Source organism: Apteryx rowi, unplaced genomic scaffold (assembly GCF_003343035.1).
Source record: "Apteryx rowi isolate R43461 unplaced genomic scaffold, aptRow1 scaffold_594, whole genome shotgun sequence".
NCBI classification, from domain to species: domain Eukaryota; kingdom Metazoa; phylum Chordata; class Aves; order Apterygiformes; family Apterygidae; genus Apteryx; species Apteryx rowi.
Genome location: NW_020450865.1, coordinates 5668 through 33216, shown reverse-complemented (window position 1 = coordinate 33216; position 27549 = coordinate 5668). Strand labels below are relative to the sequence as shown.

The 27549-nt window shown below is 40.6% G+C and overlaps 1 protein-coding gene across 1 annotated transcript; it reads left to right on the top strand.

Annotated features, from left to right (window-relative positions):
• The first annotated feature begins 4152 nt into the window (after positions 1–4152).
• Positions 4153–27318, top strand: RAB32 (RAB32, member RAS oncogene family). The gene is made up of 3 exons (XM_026082806.1): positions 4153–4601; positions 23119–23396; positions 25861–27318. Exons 1-3 carry the CDS (start codon positions 4373–4375, stop codon positions 26008–26010), a joined length of 657 nt encoding a protein of 218 aa, XP_025938591.1. The 5' UTR covers positions 4153–4372; the 3' UTR covers positions 26011–27318.
• The last annotated feature ends 231 nt before the right edge of the window (positions 27319–27549 follow it).

The following is a 27549-nucleotide window of genomic DNA, read 5'->3' as shown; positions in this document are numbered from 1 at the left end:
ATGACCTGAAATAGAGACAATTCCTTTTCCATGTGCCATACTTCTTCCACTTTTCAAGCTACTCACACCATCCCCTCAGCTATGAATTTTACTTCTAATGCAGTTACAGGGGAGAATAAAAGAAATGTATTCCTCTGCTTCAGATGCATCTCCTGCATCTTTCCTGTACTGACTGGCCGGCTCAACCTGCTGTCCCTTCTTCATGGCATTCTGACAGAAGAAACATGAAGAATCCCTCAATCAATTCAGAGAATAAAAAACATAGAGGAACAGGCCTGTGAAAGGAATGAATCATGAAAAGAACAGAACAAAATGAAAGGCCTAAACTGAAGTTAGGTGAAGAAGGACATTCAAGGGAAAAAGAAATAAAAATAGAAAAGAAACACAAAAGGAAGAGGTTAAAGAAGAACTATGATCATACCAAGAAGTTGGTATGATGAAAATAGAAGGGAGATAAGGCAAAATGATGCTGTAGAGGAAGTAGAGGACAGACTAGCAAGATTAGAAGAGGCAGTCTTGAAGGAAGAGACATACAAAAAGACACTGAGGATCAGGGGAAATAAAGAATCTACAATGTCATTTTATTTTACAAGTAAAGCTATTTTACCAGTCCTTTGGTATTCATGATGTAATGATCATTAGGCTATTAAGGTATTTCCAGCATGTGGCCAATTCCTTGAACCCAACTGCTTTTGGAATCAYGGGCTACCTACATTCTGAAACACGGATAAACTGGTAGCAAAGGGCCCCACTGGATGGGCAGGCTAATACCAGCAAAGAGCAACTGTAAAAAATTGGCTGTTTTTTATTCAGACCTTCAGCATTCAGGCTGAGAGGGTACCAGAAGACTGCTCTGTAAGTTTTACATTTTCCCTCCCTCCCTCCCTCCCTTCCTCCCTCCCTCCCTCCTAATATCTCCAATGCATCAAAAGAAAAGAATCAAACAGCTTTTACAATTGCTATTTGAAATATAACACAGGTACCTTATTTAAAGGCAACCAAGTAGCTAAGCTAGTTAAAATGGCATAATAACAACTCTGTCCTGGTCTCCCAGTGTAGACAACTGAAGGTAACAGTGTAATAGAACGTAATGCCACCAACCCTTGTTCAATAGAGGATTTTTGCTGACACTTAACTGGTACAGGGGAGTCAACTGAAAAGTAGAATTTCATGCAAAAGACCAAGTGACACCAAAATTTAGTTCACAATATAAAGATTATCTCCCCTGCAACAGGCGGATGCTGATTATACTTTATTCTATAACCTCGTGCATGGTTGATTATACTGCACCATGGAGAGACAAAACAGTAATAGCAGGACTCCAAATGACAGAATTTTGCCAAGTTGTTCCATACAGATATCAGCCAGCTTGGATGAAATGAATAATAATGAAATTAAGGCAAATTATTAGTTCAAGCAAGATCCACTGGTATTTGTCTGACATGCTGTAATATAATTAAAACTGATTAAACTATTAATTGCAAACAATTGTTAGTCACATTTAGCCTTTGTTTCTGTTTGTGAGTTTTCTGTGAACAGATCATGACTTTTACAGATTTCTTTATTATTGCTGTTGGTTCTAATTGCTCAAAATCAGTACATGAGAAAAAATTAGCCTACAGGCTTCTTTGTACTGTTGATACCAAATTTCAAGTATACTGAAGTACTTGTATTCAGTTTACTAACAAAAGTATGGTTACTCACTTAACTATCTGATACGATCTATTTTCCTCATTTTTACAAAATGAGGAGGAGGAATGAAGGAAGTAAAGGGAGTAATGAATTTTTATGGAATGTAAGACAAAGAGGGTAGTAGGCAAGCCTAATAAGTGGTAGGAAATGCTTAGAAAATTCATCCCATCTATGCAAGGAAATAGAATATATTTAATGATATGAGAAGCCTGCAATTAGAACAAGCAAGAATTCCATCCTCCCCCATATAATGGCAGAATGTGCCTAATAATCAATTAATATAGCTCTCTTGTAAAGTAAGAAAGTACTATAATCACCATCTGACAGATAGGGAATTAAGAAACAAAGGCTACCTCGAAGCCTGAGGAATTAGGCCTCTGCATCCATATTATACACCAGCCACATCCCCAACTGAGCATTCACTTACATCCCACCTTGCTTTTTGCAAGAAAGAGAAAAATTTGGGTATCTCTGCAGTGAGAGATCTTCAGCACGTGCCAGCCAAATAATCCTTGATAAGAATGGATCATAGCTCTGCATACAGGTAGTGGTCAGTCAAGGTACAGTTAGAGAGGTTTACCAGTACCCACACTGGTAAAATGTATGTACCTGAAGTAAAGTTTCCCAAGTTTATCATCAATCTCCTAACTAATAACCTGGTTTCTTGTTTATCTTGTCTCTTGCCAGAGAACCTGTATTACCCTGTGCTACCCTCCATCCAAAAAATATCTCATTTTTGAGCAACATTCTCCACTTAGCTTATGATCTGGTGTTATTACTGCTGCTGGAAAGTAAATACTAATTAAAACAATGCTCTTGAAGCTAATATAGCATGACAGCTTAAATTAATAAATTTAAACCAACATCCCTAAATAGAGTTTTTCTCTGTGAACTCTAGCTCTTTTGCCTTGTTTTGCCAATCAGGTATTCTCTTCACCCACTTCCACCTATATTCAGTGCATCATCTTTGTGTGACATGGAAAAAAGCATGCTCCAAGCCAGCTGAGAAAGTCTGACTTATTTTTCTCGAGCCACTCTAATTTAAAACACAGCAAACTAATTTAAAACATAGCAAAGGAATTCGTATACACAATAAACTATTATAAAATCAGGAGCGAATGGTGACTGCTTGCCAGATCAGTTGCCAGGTGTTTTAACCACTGCTTTGTTTCCCATCAGAGGCTTCCATTCCCTCCTAATCATATCTTCGCTTAGACTCCTACTTGTGTGCGCACACATTGTCTAGACAGCCCCGTAACATTTCCCTTTCAGAACATTCCTCATGGCTCTCTGGCACATAATAGCTCTGTAGAACAATCTACATGATACCTAAAGATTACAGCACAGATACTATCACTTCCGTGCACAAGTTTTTCCTCTCATCTCAAGGACAGATATTCGAGGTTGGGGTCTTTCATTCAGAAGGCATGATAGCAAAAATGCTTTTTTCCCAACATAGGCAAACTGCACACGGGGCACTACAAGGTCCTAGAGACAGAAAACATATATTTATGTTGGATTCTAACAATGTGTATGCTCACTTACTCCGCAGTTTTATGTATTTTTTAGAACAACTAAGGAGTGATAAAACAAACACTTTTTCTGGATTAATTGAGGAATGAAAAGGAAACAAATTTAGATGTAAGTGCTCAGTGGGAAACCTACAGACGAGGAGATRGTTTCTTCCTCTGCTACCTAAGCCCTTTACATAGGATGGCCTTTGCTACGGCCACAGCTGTTGCCTCCCCGTGAGCCGGCCTGCGCAGCGGGAGCTCAGCACCACCCTGCCCATGTGCGCATTTCCAGGACATGTTGCAGGGGGTGTCCGTGCCCCCAGGCAGCATCCCATGCTCACCGGCGCTGCACCCTTCCTGCCCCAAGGCAGCCTTTGCAAGCCAGGACGTGGAGAGGTGTTTGTGGGTGTGGGTGTGTGTGTTACTGGGGTACTTGCGTSAGCTGATGTCCCAATAAGACAATTAACTGTCAATCTGTTTCCTAAACACGTCTTCGTTGCCCCAGAAGACTCAGTGTTCTTTGGAGAAACAAGAGAGGAGAAAGGCTGGTGGCTTGTAGAGGAGCGCTAACTCTGAGTTATCGAGGAAAACTTTTGCCACGTGACCGGCGAAAGGAGACGGAGATGTCATCAGCAGGAGGGAGACAATTCCCTGGAGCGGTCTTTGACATGTGGCCCTTCCCTCTCAGGCCCAGAGCAGGCCCGGGCTGCCCTCGGCGGGGTGCACGGGCCGGGGGGGGCGGCCGGGACCCCGCGGGGGGAGGCAGCCGCGACCAACTGCGGCTGAGACACAAACCAGCGTCGCAGCGGCGCTTCTGCCGCGGCGCACCGGGGCCGGGCTGGCCGCGGCCGCGGCCGGGGCTCGGGCTCCTCCTCCCGCCCCTCCCGCCTCCTCCCGCGCTCTCATAAGGCGCGGAGTTTCCGCGTCCTGTGACTGCAGTCAGGTGGTTGCGCAGCCCTTTCCCTGCCTTCCCGGCCTCCGGTGTTCCCGTTCCCTCCCGCGGCGGCGTGGGCCGGCCCAGCCCAGCGGGAAGGCGGCCGAGGAAAGTTGGAGGAAAGTTGCTGGGCGAGAAAGTTGCGGCGAGACAGCCGCGGCCCCGGCAGCGCGGCCTCCCTCGGGCGCCGCCGCGGCTGCCCGCCCCTGCCCCTGCCGGGTCCGCGGCGGCGATGGCCGGGGGGGAAGGAGGGGGCTCCGGCGGGCCGGAGTGCCGCGAGCATCTCTTCAAGGTGCTGGTGATCGGGGAGCTGGGCGTGGGCAAGACCAGCATTATCAAGCGGTACGTGCACCAGCTCTTCTCGCAGCACTACCGGGCCACTATCGGGGTGGATTTCGCTCTCAAAGTCATCAACTGGGACAGCAAGACCCTGGTGCGGCTGCAGCTCTGGGATATAGCAGGTGAGGGCCGGGCCGGCGCCTTGCGCGGCGGCTCCGCGGCAGGGAGCGGGGAGAGGGGCCGGCGGGACCAGGCGTCTGCTGGTCCCGGCTCTCGGCCTCCACGGGGAAAAGCGCGCTTCCACTCTGGGGTCTGTCCCCCTGACTCTTCTCCTTCCCCTGTTACGTTTAACTGCTGTGCTCTGCTTTTGAAGCAAAAGCAGAGGGAAGTCTCGATCATGGAGCGAAGCTCTTGGCTTTTCCTATGCTGTGCGTGCTTCTGCTAGCTGGTGTTGTGCAGTGCTTGGCTTGRCCCAGGGTTTTGCAGCCCTCCTCAAAGAGCTGCCCTACTTGCTGGCTCCAGGGCTCCCAGGTGACTCCTGCTTGTACTGCTCCTCCTCACCGGCCTCCCCAGGTGTCCTTCGTTTTGATGACTGCTTAACTTCATTTATGGTTACTGCTCCACAACACCTCTAGATAACTTGCTTGGAAAAAAATATGTATTTTATGTTTAGGAGATACCTTTAACCTGTAAGGTGTAACTCAAATAGCTAATGTGCTTAGAGGAAGCATGCTCAAACTTTGTGTGCTTGGAGCCACATACTGATTTTAAAAATAGCTTTTATCCTTGCAACTTGAAGTGAATAAATGGGACTTGTGTTATGTTTAGCTCTACATTCAGAGTATGGGTTTGTGTGTTTAAAAAGATATTCTGAGTACACTGAACCAAACAAGTCCACATCCCCAGACTGCAAAGAATTCCTTTCCTTGGGATAGTTCAGACCTATTCTTTGAAAGACATAGGTGTTAACCATGACGCGTAAGCATTCTAATTCTTTAACTTGGTTAACATGGTTAACTTTACTTATGCTGAGGTGTTAAATGCCGCAGTATAAGCTCTATTCTGTTGTGCTCTTGTGAGAAGTCTGTATCCTTAGCATCTCAAACTTGGTGTTGCACTTGTAGTTCTCTTTGTACGCAGCTTGGGTGTTAACCTGCATCTCTTTTCTTTCCTCTTCRCTGTGTTCAGAATATCTTCTTGGGTATGAGAAAGCTGACTTTATTTTGAATAATGGTGTTTTAAGCCTATGCTACTGGAAGATACTATAATAAAGCAATAACAACTGGCAGTTACTGTTTCCATGAACACTCTATCAAGTGGAAGTTCGTAAAACAGGAAGTGTAAAATGCAGGCTGCTGTAGCCCTGTGATAAACCTGGCTCTATGTCAGTTTCGGTTCTGCTTAGGCTCTAAAGATTATCTTAAAACACTTCAAATAGGATTCCTCAAACTAAAAAACCTACTTTTTATTACAATAAGCTGAAACGCTGCTGCTGCCCTAAACTAAAATATTCTCTAATTGCTGTTTTGGAGAGCAAGTGAAATACTGGCAAACTTTCCCTTCTGCTAAGTGTTTCAGAAGGGTTCCTTTAAGGAAGGTGCGTGTGTGTATTTTATCCATTGGCAGTACTGGTGCAAGTTGCTACAACACTCTCAGTGCATTTTAGCAAGTCTGAGATCCCAAAGATTAAACACAGAACACTGATCGGGATACTCAGGTTTGGCTGGCTGCCACACTTATGTTTAACTTCTCTTCAGCCCTTGGTTTCTGAGGCTTGGGTAGCCTGTTACGCTTCCCCAAAGCAATCTGTTTCAACAGGCTAGCTGGAAACCTAGCTGTAACTTGTCACATAGTTTGGATAGAACTTCCCATAGTATAAATAGGGTCTATTAACACACCCATGAATTAATTTCAAGATCCAGAAAACTATTTTTCATTCTTGGTTATTGCCCTTAGTGTATCTTGGACATGACTAGGTCAAGATTGAGTTAAGGGCTGCTGTTAAGTCCCTGGAGGCTTGTGCTAATGTTGTCAATAGATTGAAGAATTAAACTTTCCTGTCATTAAAATATTTGTATATTATAACACTGACAGACATACTGCAGATGATGCCGTACTAAACTGAACGGGCAGTATCTTTCCCCATTTCTAACAATGTGATACCAACTTCTGCATGAAACTCTTGAGTGAGTCTTTCCCTAGTGCAAAAAAAAAAAAAAATCAAACTATTTCTCTACAGTTTGCATTCCAAATTCTTATATCTAATCTGGTGGCTTAGGCTATCTGCTACCAATGGACTGTGTCCTTCCTCAAAAGAAAAACAAGGCTGAGAACAGAAGTAATCTTAGTTTTAGTGATATTTGATTGGGCTGTGCTTAGCCAGTGTGACAGTAACAGTTTAGACTCCTACAGATGCATCTCAGTTAAGTGCTAATTGTTGAAATACAAGGGATTTTAGTACAAAAGGGTTGTTTCGTGGTCTTAAAAGTGCTAATGTCCATGACCTGGGAATGTGTTTTGCAGCTGCATGTACTCTGAACTCTTAAAAATACTGGAGGATGCTAACAGGCTTATATAAAAATTACTAGTTACAGAGAACCAGGCAGAAGATGGCTCCTGAACAGTCATAGCACGTGTTCCCTAAAGCCTTGCTATTTTATTATACTGTGTAACAAAGTCTTTGAGCATGTGATAGTCATGCTCTTTTAACTCATCAGCTCAACTGTCTTCTGGCTTTCAGCAACTAATGTAGATAACTCTGTCTTCTGGTGGGTGCAGACAAACAGCTTTAGATCTCTTGAAGAGATCTAAATCTTATGGTAAGTACTATTACATGTGACTTCCCTGCAAGCTATGTGGTGCTAGCATTCTGAATTGATTTTGATGCCTTTAAAATGGATTCTGAATTTAAGTCAAGGCTTAAGTGTAGCACAGCACGTTGCTTTTCACTAGATCAAAGTTTGTACTTGCAGTCCACTGTAAAAAGCTTTCTTTCAAGAGCTGGGTGTTGCAATCTAAGGTTCTGCACCTAAACTGACGATAAGAACTAACCACATAGCTCAATCCGTCAACTAAAGATTATAATGTACATACTGTGCTGGTTTCTGGTGATTGTAGCCAAACTGGTGAGTGTCCTACTGTGCATTGCAATGCAGCAAGTTCCTGAGTGACTTTGGTCTCTTGTGCTAGCTAGCTGAAGGTGTGTGTGTGCTTTTTGTTTGTTTGTTTTTTTTATGGTAAAGCTATAAAGTCCCTAGAAGAATATGGTATGTTACACTCTCCATGCCTTTTCTTTTTATGGTGAATAGCCTTCCTGTTACAAGGTACAAAATAATGCAAATTCCTGTAGCAGAATCAAGAGGGGAGGGAAGGAGAGTATGGTACCTATACCTGTATGATCAAGAAATATTCAGGCATGTTTGTCTTGACACAGGCTGTGGCTTTTTGAATAGTAGAGACAAAAAGGCTTGGGAGTTAGACTGATCAGCCACTGTCAAATGATCTTGTTTGTAGCATGAAAGATTGTGAAAGAAGCTGAACAGACTACATGCATGTTCATACAGGAACAAAACTTTTAAGCTGCAGCTGCCCTTAGGCATTACTCCTGTTTTATCTTGGCATGCAAAGTCATGATAAATTTATCTTCCTGGATAAACTCTGAAAGTGTTAGAACCAGGTTAAACCTCTTCTTCAAAGGACATAATTGGCAAAACAAATAGAAGAAAACAAATGCTTCGTAAGCATGCGCTCGCGTTCTCTCTCTCTCTCTCTCTCTCTCTCTCTCAGAGCAACTACACTGAATACAGGGTAGTGTAGGAGGTGAATATAGCATATTTGATAAAACTCAGTCAAATATCATTGAAAGAACATTTTTAAGGACTTTCTCTGAATCTGACAACCTTCTGGTCTGATCTAGTAAGATCAGCACCTCTGAGTGATGATAGCCAATGTGATTACACAGAACCAGCTAACACTGTCACTCACATCAGCTTGTGTGAACATGAAGCCCTCTAGAGGGGAAGGGTGGCAAAAGTCACAGATGACCACTTGAGCTTGGCTTCCCCTGATGTCACTAATGACACCTGGCAGACAAACTTTTTTAAAGCTTTGAGTGAGACATTCTGCACTAACTCTGGTAATTACACCCTTCTTCCAGGACTTTATTAAAATTTATTCTTAAAAGTGTTTATTAAAACTTAAATATTGCTTTAACTGGAAGAACACAGCTTTGAAGTTGGCAAAACAGAAGAGGAACAATTGTACTTATAGGTATAACATGTTTAGAGACTTTAAATTTTCAGGAGCTGTGTGATAAGACTCATTGCATGCAAGTCTCCTTGAAGTAGTCTGAAATCTAACCTGTTGTGAGAAGTGTGTACCAGTCTCGAGGATGGAAATATCAGATGAAGTATTTTTGCTCAAATACTGAGTTGAGGAAGAGCTGGAATAAAGCATTTTTCTATAAAGACAAATGGGCATTAGTTAGGTGAAGAGACATTAAGCTTTTAATGTATTTAGGGGGTTAACTTGCACTGATCTATGGGAAGCCATAACAAATGGGAAAGTGAGTGCAGGAAACTGAGTGTGGTAAAGGGAGAGGAGGATGTTCTAAAATTTGTTCCTCAGCAGAGAAGAAACCTTGAACTGAAATAAGCACTTGCAAAGGAAGGCAACGAATGCAAAATGCAAGCCTTCTGGCCTAGATCTGTGGAAGTGACTCTGTACTTGCTAATCTTCCTGTCTCAACAGAATGAGATGGATCTTGTCTGGAGGGGTGGAGTGCTTGGTGGTTGTTCGCTTGCTTGTGGAACATAGTTTTGTACTGTTGCATATTTTGGTGACTGAGTTTCAAAGGCATTCAAGCTGTCCAAGTATGTTCCATGTAAAATTCTTATAACTTTAAGCAGCTGTATATTTCAGTTTATTCTAGGTCTGCATTTGTGCTACTGGTTTGCCAGAAGACTGCCAAACTACTTCTGTGTACTAGGTTGTAAAGTAGTTATTTTAATTAAAAGCTGATTTTTTTTTATCTTTAAATAAGGTCTAAAGCAAGCCTTAAGTGATGTTAATGCTTTCCTGAAAGTCTTTATGGGATATCTAGAAAACTTCTTCAGTTTACTACTCATTTAGCTCTATGTGCAGCAGAGGCACACCTCAATTCCTTTTCAGAGGAGCCTATTCTAACTATAGAGAGCTCAGAGAGAGCAGTCTCTAAAGCAAGTCTTGTAGCAACTTGTACTTGCATGCAACACACTTTGAGGATCAGTGAAGAAGTTCCATTTTAATCCCAACAAAGAAACCATTAAGAAATTGCTTAGCTCTGTGCCTAGAACAAGAGAAGTGAGCATAGGGTGGAGACAAGAGAATCTTGACATAACCTGCTCATAACCACTTTTTCTCACTGTAAATAAGAATATTTGAGTGCAACGAGAAGAAGAGTGAAAAAAATGTTTTGGAAATGAAATATGCACATAAACGTCCATCAGAGATGCAAAAATTGGAACTCAAAGCTTCATTTCAGAAACTGGAAGAACTAAGAGATGATCTGATATAACTTCCTAGTTTGTTATCCAGCGATGGAAGTTCCAGTTGCAGCTGCCTTAATGTGGAGCTGGGAGCGCTAGTGTTCTGGTAACACCCGAGGCAAGTCAGAAGTCCCAGGATCAGGATTGGAGAGTCTTTTATGTGATGAAGTTCAGTCTGATTAAAAACAGATTGAACAGAGAGCAGTCACAGGCCTTTAAGCTTGCTGTAAGCTTACTGCATGCACACATTTAAGTATAAGTTTCGTATTAGAAGAAGAATTAATTAAGGATAATGTTAGCTACTAGTTTTACATCTCTTCAGCCGAAGTTTCAGGAAAAGTAGAAGGCCTGCTGTTTTTGAAAGAAGTTGTAGAGGCAACAGGACTGAAGATGCACAGTATGTTTCCTTCTAGAAACCATCCCTTTGTGGGAAATCTTGAGTAGGTGTCCTTTGCTGCAACTCTTCTGGAACAGTAGAATTATAGTTATGAACTTTTAATTGGGAATATGCTTTGCTGGCCTTGAAGCTCTGCAGTTAAGTAGTCCAAATAAGTGTTAAATGTTAAACTTGTTTCTTTTTGGTGCGTCTCAATTTTCAGACATCTTTCTGTGTACCACAAACATGACTGAAAAGATTCTTTATGGTATCCAGATTCTGGGTATCAGCATGCTTTCTTTCTAGAAAATCTTCCTAGTTAAGTAGCTTGTTATCAAAAGATATCAAACAAGGTATGGTTTTAGTCTTGCTGGTAAGCAACTTCCTCGTCTTACCAGTAGGGTACTGCATCTCTCATATCACTGAGTGTTCTTGTGCTAAGTATTTTGTTATATAGCAACTCAAACTACTGTATGTTATCTTAACTATCACCACAGAGGCTTTATGGAGTTGAGTTTAAAATTAGGAGTTCCATAAACATATGTAAAATGTTAGCGCTTTGAAGTTGGTGTTGTCACGCAGTCTAGTATGCTAATCAATTTTGGTTATGTAAGACAGGACTGTCTAGTTCTTTCAGTAAATGGTAGGCTTGAGAGAGATCTTCTTTGGATATCTTGGAAATAAGCTCAGAACTTATTTCTAGGTCTCCTAGGAGAAATATTGCTAAAGGTGTTATCTTAAAAAAAAAAAAAAAAGCCACTGATCTAGTACATATGTAAAGCCTAAAGGCTGATGTATTGAGCGTGCAAGCACTCTTAATTTCTGTTGAGAATGAAGTGCTTTATATATGCTTAAAATCTAAAGATTGCTGTATTGATCTTGTGAGAACTCTTTTCTGTTGACAATGAAGTGCTTTATACTTGGAAATATCGTTTAGTGCGTGAGCTTCTAATTGCTATGGGATAGGTGAATCTGAAGCTCCACCTCATTTTCCAAACAGATAAGGTGCATATCATAGCATTTACTCAGGAGCTTTCCACTTGCTGCAGGGCCACAGTGAAAATATTTCTGTAGTACTCTGGTGCAGAGAACAAAGGATGGATGGGTATCCATCAAAAGAAGAAGAAAAAACAAAAAAAAATGCTACCTTAAATGGAAACTATAATACCTGAGTTCTTATGTGCAGCAGACAGGAGAAAAATAGCATATACTGCTCAATGTAACTAACCTTTGGATCAAAATATAAAACACAAACTAGAAATTAGTGCAGAAATCCATTAACTTATATTGGTCATCATTAAGATGTGGGGTTTTTTTTGAAGCAAATATCAGTTAAATTCTTGCTTTTCATGTGAAACGAGCTTAGTTACTAGCTACTTAAGTCAGTAGTAAAGTCAAGTGCATTACCCTGCAGGACCAAACTGGGTGTGGGCCATAATACATTGTTAAAAGTACATATTTAATAAATTTTACATGAATGTAAATCTACTTTTATCAACAATTCTTACAGCAATGTCAGGTTCAGAACTAATCTTTGACTTTCTCATTTGTGTATCTCCACTTTGCCTTTTACTAACTTGGTTTTCTCAGTGTGCTTGACTGGCTCCAGAAATGACTCCAACAGCCTCTGTGTAAAACAAGTTTCTGTGCTTCAGTAACAAGCAAGAATGCAGTTCTCCAGTGTGAGACCTTACACTGAAATTCAGTCTCACAGGACAGTTAAACTCTTCCTTGAACTCTAGCTGTAGCCACTGCTCTAAATACTCAGTTTAGACTTTCTGAAGTGTGGTATGTCACCTCAAGGGGAAATGATTTACAGTTAGAGATTTTTCTGCTTGTATTGCTTTATATGAAAGCGTATGAATAAGTCTTGTGAAATTCTTGCAAGTGTTAAAGCTAGTATAAACAGCAATAAGCAGTGACTACAAAGTACAATGTGCTTCTCAATCTGTCTGTAGTAAAACATTAGACATTAAAAGCTTTCCTTTGGCTGTGGAGACGCAGAGCTAAGGTAGATGTGGTAAGATTATACTTTGAAGCACAACAGGATTTCAGGGTTACTATAGAGCTTGTTTAGAAATATATCTTAGTTCTGGCCAGAGAAAGCATATTACCCTTTCACTGGGGATAGCTTCTAGATTAGTAGCAAATGCAAAACAGTATTTCTTACTGTGTGGATTTTAGCAGATCTTCAAAGAATGATGTATATATGTATATCTTTTTATTTCTAAGGAAGAAGCCTTTTAGTCACTGCAAATAGGTTATGGGAACTTGATGTTTAAACGCTCCCAGACTAGTGCTGGGTAGAACAATGTGGCAGCAACTTGATGCTGAATTCCAATTGCACTCAATGTGCCATGACACATTTACCATTTCAGAGATTAACATTTTTTTCAGTCTTGTGATAAACTTCTTGAGACAGACTAACTTTAGAATTGTTCTCCTGTATGTTGCAAGATACTGTAGGGCTATGCAGCATCACCGTTAAGCATACAGTATGGCCCTGGCTGCATGACAGTGCACCAGAGGAGATGGATTAGGGAGTGTCAGGCACAAAATAGCTTAACTCTGGCAGAGGACATGTTTGAATAAGTCTAGTTAGAACAAAGTAGGAACTACCCATTCATGCTGTTGCTGGCACTAATTGGGCTATGTAGGAGGGTTTTTCATACATGCTGTGTTTGACATCTAGTTAGAAATTACTTAGCTTTGAACAATACTTTCTTGAGGATAGAAATCTAGTGTTTAGTCAGGAACTTCCTCTCTTGCTAAAATGCTTTCTATCAAAGTTGTAAGCAAAACAAGTGGAGTTAAATGTGTAAAAAATGTCTAATACAAAGTAGACTATTCATACTTTCACATATAATACATTTGATGCTGGACAAAGCCAGCTGAACTGTAAGTGCAGAGTCTTGCCTCTAAACTTCAAGACAAATTGTTAAGCTGTTAGGGGCTAATTCTAGGCATTCAAACCGAGGCTATGGACAGCAATAAAAGCTTATCAGTTTTTCTATAAACTTCTTTGTGAGAGCTGCGCAATTGTTTGAGGAAGAGTTCCTATGTACAAGCTTTACACTCTTGTGAAAGCAGATGGTGTCCTTTTTTTATCTGCTGGGATGGGGACAAAGTAAGAATAGAACATTGTAGCCTTTCCACCAAAAGGGAATTCAGTAAGCTGTCATCTCTAGCCCGTTGCCCACTGACAGGCTACTTCACTGTAGACAGATTTTTAAGGCTCTTTATCATGATAAAATCCCCTCTAGGAGATGATTAATTCTTTCTATAGGTGTAGTATATGCCAGTCCCGATGCATGAAGAGGATGACAAGGCTTAAAGATTATGTTGCTATGAGTCTGTCATGATATCAGGCTGTGAATGCCCTTGCTACTCTGAGAAAGGTAGAAGGTCTGCCTCAAGATCATGGGGAATAAACAGCATTGTAGATACAGAAATGGACAAACTTGGAGCCAAAGTTCATCTTGTTCTGCTACAGGCTTTCTGCATAGCTGTTTAAGTGACCTACTTTACTGATGGAAATCAGGAGTATAACTTGAGAGCACTTGGACCTCAGTGTTTCTGCTGTTTCACTTATAGTGAATAGGGCTATTCTGTCTTCCTTTGGGAGTGAAGTATAACAATAGCAAAGAAAGTGATTGAAGAGATTAGTCTCAATGCCTGTGAAAATTCAGGTAATTCAATTATTAGTTCAGATTCAGGCCATGTTGCACAATGAAATTTTAAATTGCTTCCTGCCATTTTGTAATGAAATGACATTGACTCTGAGATCAATGGTGAAAGCACTTCTGATTAAAGGAACAGTGAACCTGAACTGATACTCTCCCAGTGAATGTTACATATCCAGTATTTTTTGAGACAATATGTGAATTATTGGTTTTATGCAGGGAATCTGTTTAGCATTGTAAAGGGATTTTCCCAAATAATTTGTGCAATTGAGCTATCTGAAGAACTTCCCTTGTGCAGTTAACAGAAATGTCTATGGAGCTTTGGTTTTGCTATTCTGCCCATTGTCCTATAGCAGAAGTAGGGAGAGCAGTCTAAAGAAAAATCTAGCTGGTAATTAAAAAAAAAATTCTAGTATAACATGAAACCAGAAGATAGGAAATAGTCTTTTATGATCAACACTAATAAAGACATACCTCTCTAGATGAAGCTTCATTGGAAGCTTCTACCCTACAATTTTGCAGGTAAGAAGCTGGGGGCTAACAGAGAAGCTAATAAACTTCATGAGCTAAGCTCCAAATAGCAGCAGAGGAAACTGTCTATAGCAGTGTGTTTTGGGGGGGGGGGGCAGGGGGAAAGGCATCTGATTGTTCTTGCTTTATTTTATGAAACAGTCTTGGATCATACTAGCTATATTTCTTTCAGGCTTCAGGATTAGTTTCATCTGAATGTCCTTTAATACTTGGAACATAGCTTTTGTCTCAGACTAGCAGTAGTCCAGAATAAATCTCCCTGACCATACTGCTGTGTATACTGTGGATGACAGGTCTCCAGCACAGACTGTCTCTCTACAGATCTGCTCGTATCTAATGTAGACATAGCCAGAGTGCCAAAGGTCATCTCTTACGGTGAGATGGGAGGCAGATAAATAGGGACTAACTGGTTAGCTACTCTTTCCTGAAGACTTTTTCTCTGAAGGCCTAGGACCCTCTGTCAGGAAAGGGTTGATCCAGWGGTTAGTAACATGCCCTCATGCCCCCCCCACCCCCCAAGGAAGGACATTAGCAGTTAATTAAAAAAAAAATCTGTCTGAGGCTGCTTTGTGTGTTAGAAACTAAGAGTCGCAGTCAGAAAAACTGTTTTTAGTACTGTCTAATTTAGGAAAATAATACTCTTAAAGTTCTTGGGTTTTAATGTCTTGGCATTTGTCAGCAGAACCACAGATCCCAAATATGAATTGCACAATAGTGGAAAGTAAGACTCGGGCTGGATGTGCGTTTTGTAACTCTTACAGGTTCCTAATATCTGCTAGAGCTACAAGTATAGTTCAACACCTATGTAGTCTAAATGCTTGGCAATTTTGCACTGATAGTTTAAACAGTAAGAATGAGGAGGTGAAAGATCTAGCACTGACTGTCTCAGAGTCAGGTTGTCTACTCTAGCAATCTAAAGCTGCTACCCATGTGAAAAATCCGGCAGACATACTTGAGCATGTCCTATTATGTTGATAGTGGTTTGGTTAACCTACTTCCTGCTCCTAACAGAAGCCTATCTAATAGGGTAAGACACTTCTGGGTCAAGCTGTGCAGGTTTAGAATAAAATACTGTCAGTAGTAGTGGCTTGCCAGTAGCATGTTGCTTTATCCAGCTCCAAAGAAGCCCCAGTCAGTTCTCACCTGACCCTGGTAGTGTTAAAATGCACATTAGATATCTGGAGAACTGGGAGATGCATCCTCAGGGCAATTCTGGATATTTGGTGTCTTGCGCCAAACACTCAGCTATAGGACCAACAGGCATCCAAAATGCAGTGTGTTCTTGCCTACAGCTCCTAAAGGATTTGGGGCCACTGTATCTTTTAAAACTCGCTTACATTGCAGTGACAGGATTGGGCTGCATGTCAAGTCATTTTGAATGCTGCTTTGATTTAAATTTACCCCACTGAAAGATCTAAACTCTACTGAGAGTTGGAATCAAAAATAAGGAGTTGCCATGCAGATGTTCCTTGACTTTACTATGCGAAAATCTGACTCTAGAAATTCAGAGAACCAGAGACCTGAATCTTCTGTAAAGCAGCACAACTGAAATAAGGAGAGTGCTCATTAAGTTAGGCCTTCCCCTGGCAGGGGAAGACTGGTAAGAAGGGATTTCAACTTGCCATTAAATTGGTTTTCCTGTCTGGGCCGAATAAAAGCACCCACATTTCCTAGTCCTGAACAGTTGTCTGAAAGAACTAACTTGTAGTTTGGCACTATAGTCTGAATAAATAGAGGCACTGTCTGTACTAGCAAGTAGTGTGGCTAATAAGGTCAGAATAGCTGACAGTGAGGACACCATGGTGTAGGCAGCCCAACTAGAGCTAGTCTGGCCCCACAAGTTGCCTGTCCCATGTGTGAAGCATGGTCCTGGAGCCTGTCACTGGGCCAGCTTCTTCCAAGAGGAAGCTAGTTCATGTGTGCAGACTGCTCCACAGTGTGAATCAAAGCACAGTCAGTGGTAGTGGTGGGAGATCAGCCTCAGAAGCATGCTTCTGAGACAAACTAATGTGCTAATGTTAGCAGAGAGGCCTGTCTAGAGACTGTTTAGGTGTAAGTTAAGGTTACTGCCCCTTATTCTCAGTATTTCTTAATCAGTATGATTAGCCTAGCTGATTCCTTGTATGACTTCCTGGCCAGTGAGCTGGGTATTCTAGATCCAAATCTGAGGTACCTAATTAGCTATAAAGGACCTAGGACTCCTCTCTAAGGGAGACAGGTATGAAAAGCTGAGTATAGCACCAGTCTTGCTGAGACTGTCCTAAACTAACTCTGCAAGTTTTAAACTTGAATAGTTCCTTAGATGCTTCTAATGATGACTTTTCTATTTCTCTTCCAGAATATTTATTTACACTGTTCTATTTCTTCATGTGTACACCAAATATTCAATCCCTTATGCATTGGAATATACCTTAACATTTCTTTCCCTCTTCCTACTGCATATCACAATAGTTCTGTGCAGGTTTTTACTGAGGAAAAAACTGTCTTAAACTTCTCTTGCATTGTAGAAATTGCTCAGTGCCACCCCACTATACCTCTACTAGCTTCCTCAGATCTTCTGCTATATTGTTGGTAACTAGTGTTATACTGTCAATACTTCTAGTGCTTAGCATACAGTATAGCAATATATTATGCTGCCTTTAGAGAACTTCTGCTGTGGCCAACACTGGATTTCCCTATTTTGGAGAAAAACTATGCCAACTTTGAGGCACTTATGTATTTCCAGATCTGTTAACTTGCTAAACATTGACCTTGAAGTTCTTTCTTGATTTCTGTAGCCTTTGATCTTGCTATCATGGTGAGAAAACTTAAAATCCTTCAGCATCTGTGAGGGGCTTGTTTAAGTACTTAAACTGCAAGCCAAGAAGGTTACAAGGAATCCTCTTTCACTAGGCTGTTATTATGGACCCTTCTTGAATTTTAGATTGATTAGTATTGACTACTGGTGATCATGTAGAATAGTTGATCTTTGAGAACCCTTTTCACAATGGAAGAAGAATATTTACCTATTACGAGAATGAAACTGTTTATAATAACCATTCAGTGTGGTTTAATAACTATCTTGTGATGTCTAAGTTCATTGCGGGATATAGTACTGCACTTGAGCTTCACCTGTTGATAGAAAAGCAGCATAACTGAAACACCCTAGCAGGACACTACTTCAGTGTACCTTGAAACTTGCTTAATTTCTGATCCACTAGCTCTCTTGATCGCTTTCTTCACTACTGTAGTATTGCTGGATATTTCTTGGCTTTGTTTTTTTGTATTAAATTTTTCCTGTGTGATATATTCCTTTACTTCTTTCTATTGAACTTAAACTGGCTTTTAAACTAACTGAACTCTGTCCTTCAGAGTGATGAAACTCAAAATGTTAGCAATAGCTGCTTGGCCTTAGTCATATTTGAGGACTCCTCACTATCGGATTTCTGAAAACTCAGTGTTATTGAATGCAGGGGAGAGCTGCAAAACTTCTTAAGCAGAGCTCTTCCAGTTGACAGCAAACAGCTCTGAAGTAAAACTCTTCAGCTAGCTATGGATTCATTTTTGGGCGACTTCAGTCTAGATTATATTTGACTTGTTTAAGACTCTCTGATGTAGAGCTGTCAAATTTGTTAAAGTCAAATATCAAACTCTGGCCATCCATTAAGCTGATTAGCCTGTCAAAGAAGACTTGAACTAACATGAGTTAAGCAAAAGAAATTGTTCCATCATTCTTCCAGTTTTCAGGCTTTTATAACCCTTGGGTCATCTTACTGCTCCTCTTTAATGACCTAAGTTCAGGAAGATTTCAGAACTGTTAGTCTCATCAGAGAGAGACTACTTAGTCTTTGTCCAGTAGTATTACTCCCAATAAGAAAACTTAAAGGGTTTAAATGCAACTAAACTCTGGTTTCTCTGTCAGAATTGTATGGTTGCAGAACAGGCTAAGCTTAGTTTTTACAAGGTAGGTGAACTGTTCTACTGCTGGTATTGACAGGGTTAAACCAAAATTCACTTCCATAGCAAAAATATAGCTGGGGAAGCTTCTTCCAGATTGGTCGCTTTGCTCTCCATGAGTAGGTTTGTGCTAGTTTGCATAAACTACTTTCTAAGACTTAATTCTACTTTTGGGTATGGTAAGTAGTCTGGGAGGAGTCCTGACAGACTTAATATCATGTATATCCAGTAGTCACTTGCAAATCTAACTTTTTTTCTTGCCTCAATTCCCATCCTGCAAACACTAGTTTAGAGCAGAAATAATGTTAGGAGCACAGAGTAGCTTCTGCTAACTAAAAGCAAAACTGCCACAATGATCTGTCTCACTGCTGTGATTAAACAGGACTCCCTTGTTTATTCCTTAGACTGGGAAGGATTGCTGTAAGAAACTTTTGTTAATTCTACTTCAAGGCAAGGCTTGTACTTTCTGAATCTTGTGATAACCTTTTTGTCCTTTAAATGCTTTAGCTTTTGCAGTGAAGTAATAACAGAACTGGCTATAACTTTTTTATGTGATTTCTAGCTCTTAGTTTAAGTTTAGCTCTTCTAAAATGTAACTTGGGAAGCAAGAAAAGCTCCCAGGCTCTGATACAAGTTTAAACTGAACTTAGTTGCTATGATTCTGCTGTATGGAACTTTATTAGTTCCCAGTRCATGACATTATGCAATTATTTCACTTAATGCTGTTGCAATTACTGGAAAATATGGTGACAAAGTGTGCCGAGTCATTTAGATGTGAAAACTGTGTGGTTAGAGAATGCAGAACTTCATATTGCATGCAGCCACTTCCATATCCTTAAACCCATTAATCTGCAGGACTGTCCTATAGCTTAGCCAGTCATCTACACCTGAGCCCCTGAAACAAAGGATGGATACCATTCTGGTACCATTAGGCTCGTGTCAAGGAACTAGACCTACCACCATGTTTAATCCTTTAATGTCTCTTCCACGGTGCTGCTGTAAGCAAGTAGTTATATTCCTGTCCCTTTCCTTTCATGGTTCTATGTACTGGAGTTTTTAAGTCTAGTTTCATCTGATCACTTCTATCTTTCTCTGCTCTGGGGGTCTGATCTACTTTCTGTACTGCTCAACATTAGTCATTTCACCACGTGAGAATACAGCAAAAACTCTGCTGGCCTTAGGAAGGGGAATGACAAATCATTGGCTGAACAGAGCACAGTGAAGATAGTCATTTGACAGTTTTAATCATAGATATAGAGAATGATGTTCAGACCACTGGACTTCAGAGGAGCAGGATACTCTAGAGTTTGCTTTTGGGTATGAGCTTTTTTGCAAGCAGAAAAGCACTTGCAAAAGCTCTGCCCAAAAGTCCTATTAAACTTTCAAAAGGCTATCAAGAATATTCTTATTTCCCCTTCAAGAGACTCAGCCTAAAGCATGTGTACTGTCAGTAGTAACTGGGTTGTACAGGAATTCTAGTCAGTTAATACTGGATGCTCTTTTCCTGCCTCGTGCCATATGCCTATTACCACAAAAATATTTTCCCTCTTAGGCAGGCCGTGTTCTGCCATCTCTTTCTATAGAATAAAAAGAATAGTCCCTTCCTCATAAGATTCCAGACAGTATAAAAGAGCAGTCATAAACTAGTGTGCAGGTCAAGTCTAATATCAATGCATGCAAATTCTAGAGGTGAAAGCAGCTCTCCATAAAATAAAAAACCCCAAACAGTTTAGGGAGTTTGGGCTACTTCAGAACAGAGCAGCACTCCRTACTGGAGCATATCTGGGCTATTAAAAGGCATTAATTTGAAATAACACAGTGGCGTCTGCTTGTATGGTGGATTTTCAGGGGGAAGGAGTATCAAATCCCCTTATGCAAAGCTGAAATCCAGTCAGTAAAGATTTAGACTTTCATGTTGGTAGGTGTTATGGGCCTATGGATTTCTGTTGTCTGCTTTCACCAAAGTTTTTAAACTACAGAAGAATATGTGTTAATGTTATTCCAAATGTAAAACTTGCAGTGTAAGAGCAAATAACTTGACTTCTGTCAACAAAGCCAGCTGGGAGTAATGCTTCTCCTGCAGAGCTGAAGCACTTGCTTTCCAGGTGGATGCTATAGAGTACAAATGGTGCTCAAAGCAAAGTACAGTTCAGCTGCAGGTTTACTTTCCCAGCAGAAGTGCTGTCATATCATACAATAAGGAGAAAAGCTATCTCACAAAGTCAACCTTAGCTTGTGCATTTTTCTGGAGTTCCTCAATCTAGTGATTACCATAACCCCCCCCCACCTTTGAGCTGGCCTCTCCCTTGGTCAGGACTCCATGATGAGATTCAGCTAGCTGTCTGATCTGCTGCTCAACTACAAGACAAATGTTGCCCTTCTGGCACAGCAGATCTAGCCCTTACTCATGGGAGCAGGGCCTTTGTGTTCTAAAGGTTCATGCAGGTTGTGGATAGCGGAAAGCCACTGAAATCAGGGGAAGCAACTGTAGGGCAGTCTTGAGTGATTACCAGTCGCATTTGTATCCAGCTCATTATATATAAAGGCATTGGGCTAGGTGGGTGAGAAGACTGAGGAAGCAAGAGTTGGAACACCAAGTATGATAAAGATAGAATTTCTCTTGGAGATGGGGGATGAGTTGACATAGAGAAGACCAGGCTCTCTGACCAATGCTAAGCCTCTTATTTTAGGGGAAGAAAAACTGCCTGGTACTCCTTAGGATTATAACAAAATATACATTGTAACCAAACCTGAACAACTGCTATCTTTCTTTGAACAAGTACTGGGTCATACATAGCTTTCAAATATCTTCAATTTGTTTTTTAAACAGAATCTTAGACACACTGTGGTGTGCAGGTTTCAGCAAGGGTTATTGCTGTGGGAAGTTAATGTGGCCTCTTGCTAACTGTTTTTTCTCTTAAAGCTTTTTTGGGTAGGAGGATAGGGAGGAAGGGATTCAGTCACTGATAATGTCCTTCACTGTAATAACTGATCAGCAGCCATGTTCACCTACAGCATGCACAMCTGCCTGAAAAGTGGTGACTGATAGCCCTTCCACAATCCACAAATAACTTTGTATGTAGTGACTGCAGTGTCTCTGCACCTCTCCTCCAGTAACTATCTAGCAACCCTCTTTGCAACTGATCARTAATTTATTTTTTTGAGTAACCTTTTGTCAAGTTTTTCAAAACTTAGCTAAAAGAAGAGGAAAGCCCCTACGCAAACTGAGTAGGGATGACTAATGTGACTGCTCTTCTCATTGCTTCATGCTCATGTACAGTCTCATGTAAAATGACCACCAATATCTCAAGTGGTGGTGTCCATTTCTAGACTATTTCAGAGCCAGACTAGAGTTTTTTTCCGTAAAACGTGAAACCTTGAGAGTACATCTTTTGTTTTGTGGACCAGTCCTATGGTGTGAAGGATATACTCCCTAAGCTGAACACTAGTACAATCTGAACTGCTACATCACAGTGGGAAGTATTCCCATGTAACAAGAATCTATGGTGGGATTTGGAACTAAAAAATCAAGAAGATAAAAAGGTGCTCCTCATAGCTTGTATGGCACCATGTACAATTTCTGGCTTAATATCACTAAACTTGACTCTGCAGCTTCCTTTGGAAAAAAAGCATGTGAACATAAAGGTAAAGCTTCTTCAGACATAGTGCACTTGATCTGCAGAGGTAGTCAAAACCCTCTGGCAAAACTCTTTTCAAATGGCACTTGATCCATGAAAACAGGAACTAAGTTTTGACTCAAGTGGTACAGCCATTACCAATACAGATATACAAAAAACATCTTTTAGGCATGAGGATCAAGCCTGGAAAGGCCTAGGGAGAGAATGTGATTTACCTGAATACAAGCCTTGCACTGTTTCATAAACAGTGTATAAGCAACGTGTCTCCTCTAGTGACAGTCACTGAGATGCAGGCGTGGTGCTTGGCTTGTTGGTTCAGTAGTCTATGACATAATGGTCTCCTTCAAAACTTGAGCTTTGAGTATGGAGGGGAAGAGTTTTGTCCTCTTTGAGAGCATGGAGTGTGTAAAGTTTCACTCCTTAGAATATGGAGAATTTTTTTGTGAATAACTTGTCCTTTAACTGTCTTGGTCATCTTGCACCTAATCCTGGGACTGCTTGCTGTAGAACACCTGTAGTTGGAAATTCTTCCAGAGAAGGTCTCAAACTTAAAAGCTGAAGTCAAAGGCTTACTTAGAACTGTTAAACTCCTTTTGAGCTTATCCCTAAGGAAAATAAAACCTATAATGTATATGAACTCACCAGGCTTATACCTCAGTCATGTAGAAGCTTCCTCTGAGGGAARAATGACTTGGGTCCAGGTGTGCTGGTAGCATTTTTAGGCATGACTTCTCTCTTGAAGAACACTACTTAATGAATAAGTAAAAAAATAATTGCAAAATAGTACTTGGAAATGCAAAACAATTAGCATCTGACTTGTCATGCATGGTATCAATAATAGCTCTCTTACAGTGAGCTAACAGAGCATGATAGAGGCAGGCCAATGTTGTATAAACTTAGTGACTAGTCCTAAATGCCAAACTCGTATTTACTAACCTGGCACTGAAATGCGTTTACCTTTACTACAGTTAACGCTTAAATGAATGCTTTGTCACTCTTCTTTCTTTCAGGCCAGGAGCGTTTTGGAAATATGACAAGAGTATACTACAAAGAGGCAGTTGGTGCTTTTGTGGTCTTTGATGTCACAAGAGGCTCCACTTTTGAGGCTGTTTCAAAATGGAAGCATGATTTGGACAGTAAAGTGCTACTTCCCAATGGCAGCCCCATCCCTGCAGTTCTTCTTGCAAACAAGTGTGATCAGAAAAAAGATGGCAGCCAGAATCCCTCTCAAATGGACCAATTCTGCAAAGAAGGTGGCTTCGTTGGGTGGTTTGAAACCTCTGCCAAGGTGAGCCTRAAAAGAAACATTAAACTCCTCAGGCACAGGAACTGACAGTCCGGGTCTCCAGTGTTCAGCAAAAGTTAGAAGTGGTGTGTGGAATATCTTGCTTCTGAGGAAGACTTGCAACATATTTGGTGTAGATAAGAACTGCATCTTAAGTTCAGAGGTAACCTTAAAACTAACTGGAAACCTTAATTAAATTTACTTGAATGAGTCTTAAGATCATGCACGTGTCAAGGATCAGTGGTTTAGATGTTAGTACTACTAAACACTGATCACACTGTCAAAGATAGAGTAATGCAGGTTTTTGACTTGAGCTTCTGTCTTCACTGTTGCATGTAGGAAGTGTTAAGACTCCAGAAGTGAACAAGCTATTTGCTCATTTGTATTACCCAGCTAGATAATTCCACTAAGTCATCTTTCTATTCTATCACGCAGTAGCAAAACTGAACTGGGGAAAAACAAATTGCTCAGCAAAGTAACTTAAGCTAAGATAGACAGCTGCTTTATTCGGGTAACTTTGAGTATATATTTTATAGTGTTAGTCTACAAACCTGGTTAATATGCTTATAAGCTTGCTGTTTAGTCAGAAGTGGAATTGTTTCTTAAGACCTGGTTGTCTTCATCTAGAACAGCCTTTCATTTTTAGAATTAATGTGCCTGACAGACCAAATTGCTGGTCTGGCCAATAATTCCTGCATATATAAGCTAAATTACGAGGCCCATTTCTGCCTTGGCTTGCCCACTTCCTTTAACTGCTACTGAGACAAATTGGCGCGAAGTGTTCTCTGTAAGTGAGTTTGTAAGTGAGAACCATTTCTGGCACACCGTGATGCTTAGATAACTCTTTAAAAGAAGAAAAGATCTGCAAGAGGAATGTGGTAAGAAGAAATTAACAAGTCTTTTCCTGACCACAGTAAAATAAGGAGGAAGGGTACACAGTGGCAGGAATCTGAGTTAAATTAGCTAATCACTTGTTTGACTTTGGGTGGGTTTGAGAGTTACTATTTGTTCATTGTTACTAAAAAAGAGAAGGCTTTAGTATAAAGAGCCTTAAAAATTTTCTTAATATTCTGTTACGGGTTATGTGTCTTCCTTGAAGCTTCAGATAGACAACTTTTCAGCTGCCCTTAGCACTCCTGTGTATTGACCTTAACACAGTCTTAAAAACAAGTGCAAGTAACTTTGGAATAAAGAGTATTACGGAAGTGGAGTAACAGCTTGCATTTCAGGTGGCATTTTAAAGATGCCAATGTAAAACAAAGCTCTCAGTGCAGAGAGAAGTCCAGACAATACTAGTTCTGGCTCAGTTATGAATTGACTTGTTCAGGGCTTTGAAAAGATGTCATAGTTAAAACAGCTCATCAAAAATTCAGGGCAGCATTTTTATTTTCTTAAACCAGTAACTGATTTGGTATACTTAAGCCCTGTCAACCTGAAAATTCTGTTAAACTGATTACACCTTTCTGCTGAAATTAGTATTTGAATATTCAGTCTAGTCATCAGTGACATGTTAGGGTCCACTAGGTGTGGATTAGGCAATAGAACTGCAGAGGATATATATATTCATAGAAATATCTATGAACATCTGCTCCCTAGAAAGACGAGAATCTTTTTCCCTGCCCATAATGGGGGAAGAAGTGCCTGTCTGCAAATTCCCCAAAGCAATTTGTCTGTCAACCACAAGCTTGCAAACTACAACAGCAACTGCTTAAATATGTTCTCATGACCTAACCTTCCTGGTGTAAAGGGTAGAGCTCCACTTGTGGAGACAGAACAGTGCATTGGCATGGTATTTCCATTGGTACCAAAGATAAGAGTGGTTCCAAATGTGGCTACCTGATGGTAAACTAACAGGTGGCCCAGCCAGCTCAGAAGCTGTAGCCAAGGGCCCCTTGGCACTGGCCAGACTGGCCTTTGAGGTACCCTGCTGAAATGCAGCTCTAGCCRTCCTGCATACACACCTTCTTTAGGATGGATGTTAATATAGTTTACATCTTCTCGTGCATGCTTTGAAGAGTGGCTGGGTGAGGCACTCTGACTTCAGCTGGGTTTTTGAGGCTGATAGAAAATGTCCTTTTAGATAAATAAGTGCATCCAAACTTTAGCAGAAGCAGAAAAAGGCCCCAAAAGGTAGAACACTACTATAAACACTGTAATTGCCTAYAACTTTTCCTGCTGCAGAAAGGCACAATGGTACTTGCCAGTTTTCCAAATGCAAATGGCATTCATCTCTAGACCACCTACCAGGTTAGAGTCAAAGTATCCTATTTGTCATAAGGGTGAATAACTTTTTACCAAAATTTTCTGGTAGCTTTTTGCAAAAGCAAGTGTATGAGCAATGATCTGATGTATTAAGCTGCTTATGTCAAGGTTATGAGACTATAGAAGAGTTTGCATTTGACCAGCTTTTAATAGGCATGTGCAACTTCTGTTTAAAAGATCTGACTTTGCCTTCAACACTTTTTAGGACAACATCAACATAGATGAAGCTGCTCGATTCTTGGTGGAAAACATCCTTGCCAACTACAAAACTTTTCCTAATGAAGAGAATGATGTGGGGAAACCAAAACTGGACCTAGACCCGTTGAAAGCAGAGAGCAAATCACAGTGCTGCTAATGCTACCACTGCTCAGTGTAAATGTGATGGAATGAGCAGCAAGACTGTTTCTTAAATCAAACCGCTGCTATGGTGCTGCGTTGTGACAATCCATATGGGGTGTCTGGTATTCTCTGAATAGGTGACGCTTGTGGGTGTTTACATATTCTTGTTTGGTGTGAAACTGAGTATCTTGTGAGTTTTCACTCCACTTTCTTGAGTGGCTGCATCTAAGTCCAATTAGTTTCTTTCTTGAGAACATAAGGTAGTGTTTACACGCTCGTATAAAGGAACAAAGACAACATTTGGTATCTAGTTTGCTTCTAGGACATATGGTACATTCCAAATAGGACTCACTCAGCATGATTTTAGCTGAATAGGCACTTACACCTTTGCTGTGAACTTTTCCTTTGTCACCAGGGATGACCCACTCTAGCCTGACTTCTCACTTGCACTTGTCCCTATTTATTTGCTAGTTCTCCTGGATCAAGACATCATAGAAATCTTGAAATGCATAGAAATAGCTGGTGACCAGTGACAGGAGATATCTTCCTTAGTGTGTTCACCACGACTGAGTGAAGTAGATGGCAGCTTTTGCCACTGAATAAGAACAAGAAGATGGGGAAAATGACTATTTGGCAGGGGAGAACATGGTTAGAGATGGCAACAAAAATGCATCTCCAGCCATTAAGGCAAATACTCTCAGCTAATACTTAGGAAACACATTAATGAATACAATTGTACAGCTGACACAATTGTGATAACCTCACCCATATGCACACCCAGAAATAAACATCCAGAAACTTTCATGCACTAACCCTGGAAACTGGCAAGAKCTGCAAAAAGTAAATATCATTGCTGTCCTGTGATAATGAATCAAAACTCCAAACTCTAACTTTCAATTTTAGAACAGTGCTGCACTCTTCTGACTACTTGGAGCTGGTGAATTGGCTTACTAGTCTGTAACTCAGTATACTGAGATGCTTAAATTTCCTTGTTGTAACTCGCATGCATTTCTGGCAGCAGATGAAGATCAAAAGGGAGCAAAGACTTGCTTTACAGTTCTTGAATACATTCTTGAACTCTGACTCTGCTTGGCTGAGAGGCTTTGAAGTTCCCTTTTATCTTAAGGACTTAAGTTCTGGTACCTCGATTGCTACTGACTTCTGAAATCTTAGCTTGCTTGGTCTGATGGTATTGATGTTTACTTAAACATAAGCATGAAGTATGTGCCAGGCTGATACTTTAAAATGTATTGAAATTTCCTCATCTGTCTTCTGAAGAGTAACATACTTTTTAAGAGACAAATAAATATATTTGGGCATCTTATGTTGTTGGTGTGTGCTTTTGAGAACTCAAAACTTTACATTTGTTAACCTACCCTATACACAAATGTGTTCACTGGCATTTGAAAGCAACTCTGTCTTCYCCTAGTGGCTGCTGCATCAAAGACCTTGGCATAAACTAAAACTGGATTTAGCTAGATTAGGATCATAAGAACCCTTTCAACCTGAATTATCTTAGGAGGTTGTCTAGTTCAGCCTCTGGTTCCAGGCAAGG

Excerpts from the sequence above, each read along its gene's own strand:
- RAB32 (XM_026082806.1), top strand. The coding sequence starts at position 4,373 with ATGGCCGGGGGGGAAGGAGGGGGCTCCGGCGGGCCGGAGTGCCGCGAG. Across the intron at positions 4,602-23,118 it reads GCAGCTCTGGGATATAGCAG|GCCAGGAGCGTTTTGGAAAT; the intron begins GTGAGGGCCGGG and ends TCTTTCTTTCAG.